Source organism: Syngnathus acus, chromosome 1 (genome assembly GCF_901709675.1).
Source record: "Syngnathus acus chromosome 1, fSynAcu1.2, whole genome shotgun sequence".
NCBI classification, from domain to species: Eukaryota; Metazoa; Chordata; class Actinopteri; order Syngnathiformes; family Syngnathidae; genus Syngnathus; species Syngnathus acus.
Window position 1 is genome coordinate 8959237 of NC_051087.1, and position 16808 is coordinate 8976044.

General features: G+C 43.8%; 3 protein-coding genes across 3 annotated transcripts; 2 read left to right on the plus strand and 1 right to left on the minus strand.

Moving 5' to 3' along the window:
• Positions 1-77: 77 nt before the first annotated feature.
• Positions 78-3342, plus strand: gde1 (glycerophosphodiester phosphodiesterase 1). The gene is made up of 6 exons (XM_037250681.1): positions 78-492; positions 609-784; positions 993-1098; positions 1344-1436; positions 1811-2022; positions 2102-3342. Exons 1-6 carry the CDS (start codon positions 235-237, stop codon positions 2247-2249), a joined length of 993 nt encoding a protein of 330 aa, XP_037106576.1. The 5' UTR covers positions 78-234; the 3' UTR covers positions 2250-3342.
• A 1483-nt stretch (positions 3343-4825) lies between these two features.
• mcrip2 (MAPK regulated corepressor interacting protein 2) lies at positions 4826-7715 on the plus strand. The gene is made up of 5 exons (XM_037250693.1): positions 4826-5334; positions 5412-5481; positions 6237-6364; positions 6857-6964; positions 7281-7715. Exons 1-5 carry the CDS (start codon positions 5277-5279, stop codon positions 7349-7351), a joined length of 435 nt encoding a protein of 144 aa, XP_037106588.1. The 5' UTR covers positions 4826-5276; the 3' UTR covers positions 7352-7715.
• A 170-nt stretch (positions 7716-7885) lies between these two features.
• slx4 (SLX4 structure-specific endonuclease subunit homolog (S. cerevisiae)) lies at positions 7886-16455 on the minus strand. Its single transcript, XM_037250667.1, has 14 exons — positions 16279-16455; positions 15643-16165; positions 15286-15493; positions 14778-14996; positions 14442-14668; positions 13960-14255; positions 13434-13629; positions 12749-12912; positions 12500-12646; positions 11775-11944; positions 9641-11676; positions 9326-9431; positions 8740-9063; positions 7886-8495 (listed from the first exon to the last, which is right to left on the minus strand). Exons 2-14 carry the CDS (start codon positions 16034-16036, stop codon positions 8150-8152), a joined length of 4833 nt encoding a protein of 1610 aa, XP_037106562.1. The 5' UTR covers positions 16037-16165; positions 16279-16455; the 3' UTR covers positions 7886-8149.
• Between the last annotated feature and the right edge of the window lie 353 nt (positions 16456-16808).

The following is a 16808-nucleotide window of genomic DNA, read 5'->3' on the forward strand; positions in this document are numbered from 1 at the left end:
AACATAATTAATATAATTAAGCGACATTAACGGAGGCGTCTGCGACCAAAACAAACGCTGACGTATGACGTCACAAGCGAATTGCGGAAGTGACTTTAGCCAGTAACAGCGGGCGCAGGTTCATACAGTAACAGAAAAAGATATTCATTCGTGGAGACACGGATCTTTGAGGTCAACATCACACGTCTTTGAACCGAATCTCGGCTACCGTCTCTCAATCCACCGGAGCACGACATGCTGCAGCTGGGCGATGACATCTCGCTCTACTCTGTCGTATTCGTGGTGGTCCTGCTGGCCACTCGCAGCCCGGTGTGGTCCGGCGTCCTTACTGGCTGCCTCTACCTCTTCCTGGCCATGTTCCGCTTCCCACAGCTGCCAACCGGCCGATCCCGACAAGTGCTTCATCCGGCCGGATTCGAGAATGTGTCCGTGGTGGCTCACCGGGGAGGCGGACACGATGCCCCGGAAAACACGATAGCGGCCATCCGACTGGTAAGAGGGTACAGGGGAGTTCGGTTCGAGCGGACAAGGTGTTTCCTTGACACATACTTTTCGTAATTGGTCAGATTATTTGAAATTGATTATTGATTAATCCTGTCACGCACCAGGCGAGCAAGAATGGGGCCTCTGGAGTGGAACTCGACCTGGAGTTCTCTGCAGACGGGGTCCCAATCCTGATGCATGACGAGACCGTGGATCGGACCACAAATGGATCAGGCACCCTTAGACAATTAAGATTTGCGGACTTGGCTAAACTTGACGCATCTGCTAAACATCGACTCAGGTAAATTCAACTGTGCTTCTTTGTCAACTCTTTTTTTCTACATGCGTCTTACTATAAAGCCAATTGAAGTGTGCCACTGACAAACTCTTGTCTTACAAGAGTACAGTACATCTGTATGTACTTAATGAGCTCCAGGAAAAGTACACTTTGCTGTATTTGAGCAATGGAACGATCCAACGTCAGCCACACCAGTGTCTTCTATTTCCAGGGCCAAGTATGCTGGTGAGAAGATCCCAACGCTGGAGCAGGCGGTGGAGGAATGCATCAAATTGAAGCTCACCATATACTTTGATGTGAAAGGCCATCCAGACGAGGTGCAGTCTGAAATAACAGCAGAGCACTTTTGCAAGTTATATCACCGGCTCATTCATCATGACTCTGCCCTTTTTTTCAAATCAGTGAGGTCTGTAAAGTAGCTGTGGTTGCTTTTGCACATGGCAATATTCTTGATTTCAGGAGTGTTGGACAGGCAGATTTGAGAAAATTACAAACTAGCACACACATGCGCTGGAAATATGAAAGTGAGGTACTATAACTTTGTGGTGTGTTTCCCCGGTAGGCAGCTGCAGCGCTCTCAGCTCTTTACAACAAGCATCCAATCCTGTACAACAGCAGCATTGTCTGTTCTTTCGAACCCAAGGTCATCTACAAGGTCAGAGGCCATTTAGAATTTTACCTTGTGCTATCTCAAGTGTTGGGAACTTTATTTTCAGTCTTATTTTAAATCAAAGGAGAACCACATTGACTGATGTACTTTCAGTCGTTTATTGACGGGGCAAACACCCAAATCCAAAATGACAACACTCGCTCTGAGCTCCTTGCATAACTCATTTGGCCACACCCCTTCAAGGCACACATACCATACATCGCATAGATTCTCTACAGTATGAGTATGTATAGTAATTACTCACACTATCTTTTTTCTTTGAAACTTCTTTGACTGTATTTGGAGTCATCCAATGATGATAAAGATTATGTCGTTGGTTACATTCTATAAAATGTCCTCTATTTTCATTCCTTGCACAGATGAGGCAGACTGACCCTCAGGTGATCACTGCATTGACCCACAGGCCCTGGAGCTTGAGCCGCTTTGGCGATGGCTCCCCACGTTACCTGTCACCATGGAAACACCACTGGCTGACATTAATGGATATTGTGCTGGACTGGGCCCACCATCACTTGCTGTGGAAGCTTTGTGGCATTTCCGCCTTCCTGGTGCAAAAGAACTTTGTCTCGCAGTGAGTTTGTCTTTAGAGACACAATCATCAGTCATACTTATACTTCCAATATATGAGTTTAAATTATTTTTTTTTCTAGGGACTATGTGCAGTACTGGAGCCAGAGAGGGGTGGAGGTGGTCGCCTGGACCATAAACAACGGCGTGGAGAAGCAACACTACCAGGAGCTTCTGAAAGTCAGTTACATCACAGATAGCCTTGTGGAGGACTGTGACCCGCACTACTGACACTCCCTACATGCACTCACAGAAAAACTCCAAACTCCTTGGTGCCATTTTCTAGTACGTACACGTCTATATGTATACTTTGACTAGACTACTCACAGAAAGTTACAAATACAATATTGGAATGAACCTAAAATACACCCAATATAACCTATATGGGTGAACTTCTGTAAACTTTTGACTGCACATGTCAGGCTGTTATCCTGGTCTCAATGTCAAAATGTAAACAGCATGGTGAAAACAACACTTTCACTGCCAATTTCATTTGAACCAAGAAATGTATTGGTCGATTTATGGATCATTCATCTGTAATGAATTTGCCATTCAGCTCCTTTTTAGCGCGAGTAGTGAAAAAAAAAAAAAAAACACTGAACAGTTGGACATGCCCTTTCAGAAGTTTACACAAAGTCAAAATAAGGGAAGTTTATGGTGTATTTTAGGTTCATCCTGAAATTTCACTCAAGCGCCGAATAGCCGTAACTTTTTGTAGGTATCGTATGACCATTTGAAGGTCATCCCAACCAAACTGGGTGACATTGTGTGCCATGAGGTTCCAGTCAGAGGCCCGTGAAGGTCATTCAAGTCACACTCCCTCCTGATGGCAACTATTTCTCCCACTTGGCCAGCAGCAGCAATAAAGGCGGCTAAATATCTGCAATGAAACAGCTTGTCAGATCGCATGAAAAACACTGAGGTTTTATTCAGATGGTTGGAATTTGTAGATTCTTGATATACACAGTGTGAATACATTTTCCATTGTTTACATGTGAGTTTAATATGCACGTCACCTTAAGACGTTGCTTCTAATCAAATCAATCATGCAGCTACACAGTCAACCATTTTGATGTTACACTGGGACTCCAGCTCTTGGCCAGTGGACTCAGGTGAGCGACCCATATAGTAAGAGATGAGCAGACGGAGTGGTGATATCAGTCTGGATAAGCCTGTCTGAGCAGCTTCTTGATCATGGTGCTCTTGAGGATCAACCCCCAGATGACCCTTGAGTTAATCTTCAAGAGGAAAGTTAATGTGCTTTATATGAAAATTACGATGTATGACAAATGATTGCATGTATATAAATAAATGGTATAATATCCCTTTGTGTAATGTTATTAATTTAGTGAAAGATGAGATGAAAACAGTTTAGATATAATTTTGTACACTATATCCAAATGACTGGAGTTTATTAGTTTCCCGTCTTCAGCATTTTAAAAGGAAAGTCGAGCCAAAAAAATTTCTTTACAATTATATGTTCAATGCAGACCCTTTAGTCTTAACACAGTATTCTGTTTGACTATGAATCGACTGAGGACGACCTAGAAAGATGAATCAAAGCAGAAAAATCCTCCTGGTTTTATTTATCTCACGGGTAGCATTTTGCCACTTGCTATTAACTGAAAAGAGCAGCATGGCGCCCAAAGGCCCTGCTCACCTGTTCGGTAATGTGATGTTAGTAAGCTGCGCTGTGATTGGTCCTTACCTGAGCGACTGTGACGTCAACAGCAAGTGGCAAAATGGCCGCTCTCTGAGATGAATAGAAATGGGTTGATTTTGCTCATTAATTCATGCACCGCAAATACAATATATGAATGAGAAACCTGTATTTCGGCGTGTTAGTGCACTTAGTGTTCTAATAATGTAAAGATTTTTTTTGTGTGCTTCCCTTAAATTCAATGTAATCAAGAGTCTGTGAAATGCTTTAATAGGTGAAAGGTAAATTCCCACTCTCCCCCGCCACCCCAAAACAAAACGGGTGTGAAGTGACGTCACGGAGGGCTTACCCGTATAAACTCTCTTGGACGGAAATGAGGTAACTGAACTTCAAAATAATGTGCTTTGGAGGGGGGTATGCACAGGCTACAAACATACAGGCTATGACAATACATACTCAGAAGAGATACAGTACAGCTTTACAGTGATAATTACACAATCCAACAATCAATAATCAATCACTTATCAAATTAATAAAAATATGATTATCAATTTTTTTTAATTTAATTTCCCCCAAATGTTGAGAATTGTAGCTTTTCAAAAATAAATATTTGATTTATGTAACAATCCATGAAAGTAATTGTGATTATCTTTGAGTTTAAATTAGAAAAAAAAAAATACTTTGGAAAACAATGGTGGATCTTTTTGTCTATTTTCTGGCATAATATTGACCAAACCAGTAACTCAATCAGAATTAAGTTTGTGCACTGATAGTTTGAAATAATGTAGGTTTTTTTTTTTAAATAAAGGGGTGGAAATTTAAAGATTTTTTTTATCCAAATGACAAAATAATCGACAGATTTGTGTCTTAATAAAATCTTCCAATGGAAGATCTTCAAGTCTTCAAGATTTCCATACAGCTGCTAAATGTACTGTGCATACTGCAATTATTTGAGGCTTAGATGGACAGCAATGTGATCATTTTATTTTATTACTTGTGTGCCATAACAGGTAAACAGAGTCACAATTCATAAATATATCACTCTTGCGTCCAAGCAGTAATAATAATTTAAACTTGAAAATGTAGTAATTGATATAGAAGTTGTCAAAATATTTTGGAAATCAACAACCGGAAGTGAGTGACAGCACGCTGACTTACTTGATGCCGAAGGGAAACACGACCGCCGTTCTGTGATAGATATCAACCAAGTCGTGTCCTTGTGTCCACTGTCCAGCAGTCACGCAGCGGCGGTACCGCAGGAGGTTCCGTGTCCTCCGCTCTGTGAGTTTCTGTCCTCGGACACCAAGAAGCGTGCAGTGCCCCTTATAGCCCTGCTGGTCTTGGGACAGCGTGAGAGTCGCCTGCACGTGGAGCGGCTTTCTCCTTGGATGACCTCCATGCCGCGGGCAAAGCACCTTGCCGCTGGTTCGAAGGAGCAGCAGAGTCCGTGTTGACCGTCCCTCGGCACTTGGGGCCGACTTGCGGAGCTGCTGACCCAGTTGCGTCTCCACTGCGCCCACAATCAAGAGAAGCGGGGGAGAGGTTAAAGTTTGAGTGGACAATCTTTCCAAGTGGACACTCGACACGGGTGTCGTCCCATGATGTACACCATCACCAGAGGGCCCAGCAAACTCGTTACACAACGGAGGACGACAGGTGAGTGTTACAAAAGTGTGACGCAATGTCGCATCACATTACGTTGGCCAACTCTTCTCTCGCCCAATTTACCGAAGGCCCCACGCAACAGATTGAGAATAAATTCGCCGATCTGAAGCTCAAGCCGACGACGTGGCTCACGTCAAAGTAAGTTTTTCTTCGTGTTGCAAGCGTGTGTGCGTGTAACTGCGTCACTCATTTGTGTGCGTGTGTGTGCGCGCGTGCGTGTGAGTGAGTGAGTGAAACTGCGTTACTCATTTCTTTTATCGTGCCGAAGCGCTCCGGTTGCATGCGATGCCTTCACGGTCTGACACCCGAGACCTCAGTACCTGGCCAACAGTGGTGACGTCATGAGGGTTAAGGGTTAGGTACTATTACATGAATGAGTTGCCTTTATTTACTGTGCAAATCGGATTAAGGCATTCACAATGATATCAAAATAAAAACAAACAAAACTGACTTAGAACAAATATAGGATCAAGTCACATCTGGTCAAAGTACTCGCACATTGGATTGCCATGCCAAGTGATAAGTGAACTATCAGGTGTTATACTTAACTTCTGGCAACTCCACAGCAATATGGGAGGATTCATTTTTCACCCTGAAAAACAGGATTTTACAACACGGGTACACAAAAGCTCCTTAAAAAAAATGCACAAACAAGTGTTGCATATAGACACTGATTCGGTCTCAAATACAGAACTCAAAGTAAACAAACTAAATATCACACTTAAGCATAATGCACATGGCTGGGCCAAACATTGAAGGGCAGCGTTGACCACATTTGTAAAAAAAATATTGTTTAACTACAGTATAAATAAATAGTTACAGTTTAACTCCTGTTTTGCTGTATAAGTGACCCGTGTCCGCTGTTTTTGACTCAACTGTTCTCCACTCCTCAGCGCTCCAAAGATCGTGTTCAACCGCCTCAATGGAAAGCGTCACCACGTTGCATCTGTGCAGAAGGTCGACAACCCAACAGAGGGATTCACTCCTGCACACGAGGAGAACGTCAAATTTGTATCTGAAGGTGAGTCTGTGTCAAAACAACAATATCAAATATTTAGAAATTTAACAGTTCCTTCAATTCACACACACTTTTTTTTTTTAATTGTAATATTGTTTGGTTATACACAAAATAGAATATACTGTATATGATAATGTTTAACTGATGAAATGAAAAACAGTCTCAGCACAACAGTAAACTATTTCCACAACAAAAAAGCAATCACTCAAAGTTGAGCAATATTCATGTGATCAAATCGGCTGTTGCCTTCATCAAATATGGAAAGCCACTTGGCTGACATCCCGCTTGCTGTTGTTAGTCTTTGGCTGAAGGTTGAACGCTCCCATGCAGCCAAAACCTTGAAGCTTATCTTCATGTGAAGGCTTTCACTGGCAGCTGACACATATTCACTGTAGTCACCTGGGAAACGCATACTAAGAGACCGCATCGTCCTAACTTTCCTGTCGAACCAAAAAGTGCATTTTCATAATGGTGCGCTCTGTTTTTCTCTGCCAGCATGGCGGGAGGTGGAGCAAAAGCTGGGAGAAGGTGACAACGGGGAGTCAGTGGACAGCCAGGGACCTGTTCAGTACACAGAGAAGAATCCCAATGTTGTCATGAAGAGTAAGCACCCATGTCTTTATTTGATCGAATGGTAGCAGGTCGGTTTTTTTTCTCCTCGCTTCTACACTGTGCTATGAGGGTGTAAGAAAGAGTTAAGGTTTTTTTATTTTTTACAGGCAGTGTTTATGTACTAAGTTCCCAAACTTGCCTTGGTACTGAAAACTTGGTGTGAGAAAACTTAAGCCTATGACTTTGTAATGTGAGGGTTTTTTTTCTTTTAACAAGACCCCTCTCTATGCCGCCCAGGTGGAAATTTTAAAACATGACTTGTATGTTGCAAAATACATCATTCCACCGTACCTTTGTTTCTACGCAGATTTTGTTCCCATTGACCTGGAAGAGTGGTGGGCTCAGCGCTTCCTTGCAAATATTGCAGACCTGTCATGATTGTTTGGAGGATTTGAAAGACAACGGGGCACAATGCGCCGATGCCCCATCAGCGAAGGGGTCGATGGGAGAGTCCCGTCTGGCTGCAGGATGCTCCGTGTGAAGCGTTGGCTGCCATTTGGCGCTCGATCTGAAAGCTGAAGCTTCACGCTGCTTTAAGAACTGAGTGCACCTAACAGTCGAGATTTAATGTGTAGCTGCGAAAAAGGCCACACTCTCTACTTGAATGACACATTTGATAGAAGCTTTTCTTGTTCAAAAAGAGCTTCCATCGTTTCTCAAGTGTGCTCTGCTGTATGGAGCGACTGGCTCATCTTTGGAAATCTACTGAAGAGCACAAGTAAAATGTTTTTCAAAACGTTCATAATTTATGTGTGCAAGTTCTTTTAAGATGCCAAAAATGAACCAACTTTTAAAGTTTTCCAGTCAAACCTAGGGAATTTTTTTATGCTGAAGGGGCCTAACTGGGCTACACATTTCTGATGGTGCTATAGCACCTAATAGCTTCAAAGTTATGGAAAAAATCAAAAACAATTTTCATATTCAGTTCCTAACAAAAGGTTCAGCTTATATGACTTTCCACACTGAGTAATTCAGACTGGACATAGAAATAAACACACATTTTACACATTAATTTACACTATAATTGTGAATGTTTTTTTTTTTAGAAACATACGAGAATACTTAAAATAATAAAACATGTTTCAAGTCTTCAAAAGTGTAAAGCACAATTTTATTTTTCCTCATAGCTTTTTCACTTGCCTGATGTCAGTGCTTTGGAGGATTTGCTGGGGTCACTCATTTCCCTGCTGCTTTTGCCTTCTTGCCCGGTTTCCTGACACGCCTACGAGTGGGTGCGGCCTGCCCCGGTTTGGCCGTGGTGAAGGTGATGCACTGGGAGTCCAAAAACTTAACCAGCTTGGCGGCACCGAGACGGATGCCTGCCGCTTTCAGGCGCTCCTGGAGTTGAGAAAGGACCAGAGGCTGGTATTGCAGGATCTGAGTGTACAGGCCGGAGTCTGACAGGATGAACGAGCGCACGGCCTGCAGCCGATCTTGGAGGCGGGTGGCCGCTTGGGAAGCTGATATACCGCCTTCACTGTCTGAGTCGGCACCGGAGGAAAGACAGAGCTCCGGGTTGTGCCTGCAAAATAGATGCCACAGATTTACAATAATACTAACAAATCTGTGCCTTTAAAACTGGAACTTTCAAATTTAATGAAACAAAATTTACACACATAATACATAAACAAGAGGATTTCACTCCGCACGCACTTTAGCATAATGTAAAAACTGAAAAAATAGTTTGCTATTTTGTCATTGAAAAGCCAGATCTTGTTCCAGATCTTTTTAGATAGTGTCTGTGACATAGTGAGCACACGGATTACCTCTCAGAGTCTTCACTTGAAGTAGTTGAAGAGACATTGGAGTCTTGAGAGTTGGACAGCGGCTCTGTGTCCTCCTCTCGGTTGTGTTTCCCCGCAGAGATGGAAGTGGCCACTCCGGGCTCCTTAAAATGGACTTTGTGTTCCAAGGAGACGGGCCTGTCGCCAGCAGCCAAAGACTTCGAGGGAGCGAGCTTTGTCCGGGCTGCAGGCCCTGCACAGGGTGCCTCATCTTCACAGTCAGAGTTGACCAGCTGGTGCGTATACTGGTGGATCTCTTTCAACTTGACAATCATCTGGCGCTTTGGTAATGCCCGGACACCAAACCTGCACATAGATGACAGTGAGCGGCATCTGTGAAGCCAAACTATCCATCAATAGAACACAGGGAAACTGTCATTTGTTTATCTTTATATTCAGCTGTTTGTTAAAAGCCTCGATTGAAAAAAAGCCTTCTCACTGGGTGAGGGAATGATAAAATACAAATGTATGATATCACTAACATAGTGATATAAGACATACATTAATAGCCATGAGTGAAAAGGAACAGGCTGTCTTTCCTCACGTGTTTTCATGCAAATTGCCTAACCTGTTCAGTTTGTTCTTTAGTTCTGGCGTATCCATATCAGAGTAGTGAGGCATTGGCGTGATGGGCACTAGAGGCAGAGTGGGACGTTTTTTATTGCGAGGAGGAGCTGTAAAGACACAAACAGTTGCATCAATGTCAGCTTTCCATCTTTAGATGGATTTGTCTCAAATGAACCAGATGCGGCTCTTTCTTGGATTTAGTCATTGTGATTTAAATAAATGTAATACACTATGGATACGGAAGGTCATAACTTGATTGGCTTTAATTATCACAAAAAAAGTCCCTGTAATAGAATTCTCTTGTTAGAGTACTTACATGGTGTTTTTAGTTGGGCAGAAGGCTTCAGCCTTTCAGAAAGAGGCAGAATCTCCTCTTCCTCCTCTAAACTGTCCCACATGTTTGCGACCAGGTTGCTGTCACTCATTTCTGGTGCAATATCAGTCATGACATCAGCTGTTGAAGTCTGGAAGGTCTGAGCCTTCTTACTAGTAGATGGCTGTGAAGTCAGGTTTTGGGGTTCTTGGTATCGATTCGCACCATTTTGACAGGATGGCGGTGACGGAGAGGTGCCGGACGAGGCAGCCGCGTCCACTGGCCGACTGCGTCCTCCGCTGTCCTCTAGTCTCAGACTAAAGCATCTCGAGTTCCCAGCGACGTCATCACAGCCGTTGAGGCCCCATGAGTCGTTGAACGCCATCGGTGGCTCGTCCATGAACAGTGAAGCCTGTTCAAAACTTTGGTTTCTTTCGTCTTCTTCTATGACATTATCATCCAACTGTGCGATCTTTCCATCTTCTCTTGATGTTGTTCCACTCATTGGCTTAAAGCCCGTGCTGTTGTGACTACTTTTGTGAGTGGTAGAAGATTGTGGCTGTGAAGAGTCAGAAAAGGGGGAGAGATGGAAGCTATCAAATAGTATCTTCTCTGGGCTTTCGTGTTCTTGGCTAAATGACTTTTGCTCATCAATCCCTGTGTAGGGCGGCGAGGTGTCGAGCCGAATTCGGTGCTGGAGGACATCTAAGTGCAGAGGAGTGCTGCTAGAAGGCTCAAAGCGGGACTGGAGAGGCGTCTCTTGCTTTGACGAATCATGGAGGTGATTGGAAACGCCTGAGAAAAGTGAAAATTTGGGCTCGGCAAGCGCTGGCGAGTCCACTTCTGCTTTTTCCGGATTCAGCCAAGCGCCACTTTCCTCCAGTGGGCAAACGCTGGTCGAAATACAAGTGGGACTGTTGGAGGTCTTCGATGTGTTGCAAAACTCTTTTGGGAACAGCTCTGCCCTACGCATGCTGCTTTTGGTGTGAGTGGAACTCTCCAAACTTGTTCTTCTGGGACTGGTTTTGACTGGTGTGGGGGGGACGATCCAAAAGAGCTCTGGCGAACAATCTAAAGGATTACATTGGTTAGGAGATTCACTTAGATCAACTAGACTATGCTCCATATTTCTGGAGTGCTTTTGCTCCGCAGAAGGTTCTGTCGGCTTTAAGTGAGTGAAGTTCTGCTTGCTGTGCGAATGTGACAAGATGGGACTCTGGGCACTGGGATTAGAAACGGATCCCTCCATGTCCTCACTGGAGTCTGACAAAACTATCAGGTCTGGCTCCTTTATCTGGGGGGAGTTTGAAAGTAGTGGGACACGGCTTTGAGGCATACCTTGTTCCGGCGGTTCCTGTTCAACTATATCCTTAACTCCAACAGTACAGCAGTTATCATTCCGGTGTGGGGGCAAGATGGACGGATCGGTGGGAATGTCACTGCGTAAACTTGCTGAGGACTGAAGCGTGGTTCTACCAGATGATTTGAACGTGGGAGCATAAGGCGTATGTGCTTGTGGTGGAGTCGAGGAAGGAGGACTGAAGGAGTGTTGATCTTCTTTGGAGAGCGCCTCAGAATCTGAGAAGAGGCGATTATAACTACTATCAAGACTGTGGTCCGGAAGAGGGTCGAATTCATGCTGAGGGCTTTTGTCACTACATTTTCCTGGAATCTCTCCTGGTTCACTTAATTTGCTTGATATCTCTCCCTCATCACTTTCTCCCACGCTCACCTCCTCCTCATCCCTCATTCTCTGTGTGGCGGCAAACTCATAAATCTCATCCAGCTCTTCCTCGTTCACCTGCTCCTCGTGGAGCTCTTTGTCGCCTGATGCGACGTCAGTAGCTTTGTGGACATTGCTCTCGTCTTGGTCTGCATCGTCTTCCTGGCACCACATGGAGTTGAAGAGCGCTGTTAAATCCTCATCTGTGCCGTTGCTGAAGTGCTCCCCGGGGCTTGCGGCGGCTCCGGCATCATCCTGAGCTGAAGCTTCATCAGTGTGACACTCGCATAGCTGCTGCAGCTCCTGTAGATCAAACCTTACAAAATAGAAGCAGATAAGTCATACACCTACTCTTTAATAAATCAATTCAATTGTTTGGTAAGGTATGGAAATGTGTGACTTCTGCTTACTGACCTGGATGCCAACTCCAGTACATGAGGATGTAATGACGCTGAGAAGGAAAAGTGAGCAGTGTAGAGGTACTGCAGCAGAACCAACACCGCCTGTCCTGGGACATCGTTGATCAACACCCTTTGAGCGGCCGGCATTCCCTCCTCATGCACCCCGATTCCACTTTCATGCATCTGGAAGAAAAACACCGCAATATTTAGGCCCCTAAAGGCTTTCAGCCTCTCGATGGTAACTGAACATGATTTATTTTCTTTTGCTATCAGCCGACTTCTGAAAATGTCTACGATAAGACAAAAGTATTTCTGCCCCTGGAATTATCAACTCTTTCGTAGTCTTTGTCTCGCCTTGTGGCCGAGTGTGCGCTGCAACGGGCTTCTTGCTTCTACTAGCTTAAAAGCAAGCGGAGTTCAGAGTGTGGAAAAAAGTATTTAAGCGCTTTTAAAGAAAATAAATATAACTCCAGCCTCTATAATGACATGATTTTCTGCCCACAGCCGTAATGGTAAATAACAAATGACTGGCTTCCCATTGGCCAACAGTACATGGGACGGGATGAAAGCTGGCTCATTTGAATACGACAAAAATCAATCTGATTTTGGCGAGACAGAAAATAAAGTGTGTAAAGTGTACTATAATTCCTGCTTCTTGGGGTATTTTGATGCCAGCTGGACAAATGGAATCTGTTTGGTGAAAAAAGTGACTACAGTAGTTCTCCTTTTAGTACTTACCATTTCTGCCAAGAGGGGGCATCGTGCGTATATCATGAAGGAATGAGCAAAGAAGACTTGGCCACTGTCCACCTGGAGTTGCCAGTCACTGAGCAGTGGGTTATTCACCATGCTGCTCAGGTTTGATGCCAAGGTGGATAGTGCCACCTGCAGAGGACACAAGAGAGAAGTTGTCTCTCATCAGGAAGAACCCACACATTCATTGTGTTACTGTACTTCCAAACTTTGGCCTGTGGAGAGTTAACTTACTGATAAATGACTGCTGCACTCTTTCGTTGCTTCTGGTTGACATAAAGACCTTCCTGCTTGGCACTGGAGGTCACCTTCAGGGGCACCTTTCACACAGGGGTCAGTAGTTTCTTCTAGAAAGAAGCCACTCACTTGGAGGTCTGTGTATAAACTAGTGTTTTTGTCTGTGAAAACATCATAGAAAAAAAAATTATACTTCACAGTGACAGCAATTCACAATCATAAAGGTGACTAGGCAGTGTACAATACATATGCATATAAGTGTACTTCACTCAATATAATTGGGAACCTTGTTTCTTTGGGAAGTACATAAGCACCCCCCAAATAATTTAAACATGTCTGCTGCTAATACGTTACGGGCAACAAATTCTCTGTGACAAAATAAAGCAGATGAAATTATCCAAGTATTAAAAACTTTACTGACAAACCAGTTATCTAATTTATGTTTGCATTCAAAATAAACATAAGCAAGTACTGTGATGAGCCATATCAAACATCAAGATGCTGAGGCATTCAGTGTGCATGCAAACTATACTGTATAAAAGTCAGATTTAAGCCTACCACAGGTAATTTAGTGGTACATACTGGAATGGTTGCTAGTCAACCTCAGAGCACATATAGACAATTTTGAACCACACAAATCAAAATGCTCAGTGTAGAGTACAGAATTATATATTTCTTTTACCTTTGTTAGGGCCAGGAGCAGTGTAGGTACTGCGGGCGATTTCATCATTGGACAGGTCCACTAATTCTTGCAGGGCTTGACTGTTTGCTGGGAGATGTCCCGTAGACGGACTGGAGGGAGCTGAGGAGCAGGCAGTTGTCTGAGAGGACGATAAGATGGAAGCCTTGTCGTTGGATTGGGTGGAAGCGCCGGGAATCTACAGGCAGACGTGAAAAAGTGGTGAGCATTGAAGAACTCATTTGGAGTTACTATATGCATATATTTGGAGATAGATGATGGCGGTCTTACTTGATTAAAACAATCAATAAAACACACATGATATCTAATGAAAACCGTGCACTGAGTTGGGCATGAGCCAAGAGGTGGGGCGCGTCCTGGACAGTCACCAGGCAGTCAAATTTGTTTTCTAACATGAATTCATAAGCACTATTACAAATATCACATTATGCCTTACTGAAAATCACCATGTGAACAAGGACAGCAGCTTTCACTAATTCAAACATCTCCAATACATTCATCATCTTACTCGTGCTGGTTCCCACGGTGCGAGAAAGTCTTTGAGCTCCGGGACGAAGAAGTCTAATACGCTGGTTGAGTGTCCATTCAGCAGTGCACTCTTTTGCCAGAGGGGGGCAGCGTCGCTCAAGGTGGACAAGGTGCTGGGACAGCGAGTCGGGGTAGGTGGAGATGGAGCTCGACTGCATAGGAGCAGGGCAGAAACACGTTCCTGCAGCCTTGTCAGGGCCGTATCAGCATCCTGGATGAGAAGAATCGGAGGAGGACGAGGGGCCGTGCCCTTTTTCCTCTTACCATGACCCTTACCTGTAAAATGAGCAATTGGAACGTTATTAGACACACTAAACATTCATAGCATCAAGGTTCAAAATACTGTCTTCCTTCCTTAGAGCATTTAATCATTTTAACTCTATAGTCACTACCATCTCTGTAAAATTACTAAATTAAATTAACTTAATTTTGCAAGACAAGCAAAAGGAGGTGATGCTGTACCGGCATCTGGCCTCCACTTCAACACAGGATTCATGGAGGAATCAGTGGCGATGATTTCTGTTCCTGCCAGACTTAGCTGCTTCCTCTCCTGTTCCAACAGGGAGGATGACAGAGCCAGGGCCATTATGGTGTCTTCATCCAGGGGGTCAGTCTTTTTCCTGGGCTTTTTTTTTGCCGCCGGGTTTGCCTTCATTACGCCTTTCCTCTTGCCTCCTCCAGTCTGTATGCTGAATATTACAAAAATATTGAGGCCAAATCGATTTGGGTTGAGAATGCATTTCGAAAAATGATGTGTGTATGCTTGACTGGTGTGAAGTGTGCAGGTGGCAGACATACAGTGTGTTGCTCGTGGCACGTTGCGCCTCTTCGGCCTGCCTCTGAAGCGCCTGCAGCAGGTCGGTAGGACTGACACCCATGTCCGCCGAGCAACGCTTTAAGTGGGTGGAGCGACTCTTGTGCGATTTGAATTTCTTGCCACAGATTGGACAGTCGGGGACATCCGCAGGAGGAGGACAAGGAGGAGCAGCCATTTGATGCTCACGGTCATCTAAACACCTACCAGCAGATATATACACATTTGAATATTCTTAAGAAAAAAAATATCAACCCCCAAATCAAAATGTGACACTGTTTAAAAGGGAAATAAACTGACTTCAACAGTTTGGGGTTTATTCCCAAGATTTTGTGACAGTAAAAGAAATAATCTACCCAGCAAAACTTCCTTACTTTTTGTGCTATGTTAAATGTTATTAGGGCAGAATACAGACTGCACTACTATATTCATTAAGATATAACCAAAGCAGGGGCAACTGGTAACTTCTTGTTGCTTAGTAAAAAGACCGACCTGTTGATGTGCTGTGCGCGCCCTTCGGGTGTCATGTGAGATACGTTTCGGTGACAGATGTGGCAAAAGAAGAGACCCTCATCTGCCAAGTCCAGTGTGTGGACCTCTGCCGCCTCATGGTCAAGTTGCTTCTGCATCCGCACGGCCAGAACCTCATCGCTGTCCTGAAGCCTCAGATGGTGCTCTGAAGTGGAGGACTGTGGTATTTCTAGGGACAGATCGGTGCGCATTTCACTGTGCATTAATTGCATTGACAGTAGTACAAAACTCAGATTCCAATAAAGTTGGGAAATTGTGTCAGAATATTTCAATGGTAGAATGAGGGAAAGGTGAGGGGGAACCATCATGTCAACTCACCTGACTGTGGAGGAGATGGATCCCTGCCATGCTCTACATTGTGCACCATCCTCGGCTGGTTGGCTCTCTTAAACTGTTGCATCCCGTTGAGTAATTTATCTTTTGCCCCCATGCCCGGTTCAGTTGTTTGTGCAAAAGATAACAAAACATCTCCTGAATTATGAACAACCTTGCCCGTGTTTCCCATGAGCTGTTGTGCTTCGATACGAGCAGGCTGTGAGTCCGTTCTGACAAGCTGAGATCCAGAGCTTCCCTCGTTTCTTTGGTTCCCATCGCTGGTCTGACAAGATGTCTGCTGGTCGATTCGCCTACGTTTTGGCTCGGATCCTTTCTTGCGGGACCGTTTCAACAGCTTCGAGCAGAGGTCAACAAAGTCCTGGTCCGACTCGTTCATGACTGCAACCCTTTTTTTGACTGGTTACCGTGAACATATCATGCCAGCATGGAATCCGCGCTGGCGAATATCCATAACGGATCGCCAACGTTTTCGCCCCTTGCAGTTTGATTCAAGGATCCGCGGGTGCTATTATAGAAAACAAACAATAATAAATAATACATCCATGTTTACATTCCAATCTTCTATAAATCTAAAATATAACATCAAGCTAGTCGTGAATAAATACATTGCGTTCTCACCGGACTTTCAGCATCAATGTAGTGTCTCATACTAATTCCAAACCATCCCTCTATTGACAATGTTTGTAATGTACATTTATTACAGACGGTTTTGTTTTCATTTTATAGCGCGCACATCAAACTGTTTTTACTTCTGGTCATGTGACAGGAAAACATACTATTTACTTCCGGGTCGCGCTGGTTATTTGAAAATGTCACTTTGCTTTTACCAAATTTGCACCGGGACAGTCAGAATGAATATTTGTTTTTATATAGCTGGGGTTTGAGCCTTGTAAAAAAAAAAAAAGTAAAAAAAAAAAAAGCTGACTTCTGATTTGACTGCATAATTGTCCATGCAGCACATACACCGTGGACGACTCGGCTGAAATTTACTAATGAAATTATGAAAAGAACAGATATTTCAAAGCACCAGTTATCCGTTTTTGTACTTAAAAAAATATATATATATATATATATATATATATATATATATATATATATATATATATATATATATATCTCACATCGCATGGCCATGGTTTCCAGGTGAT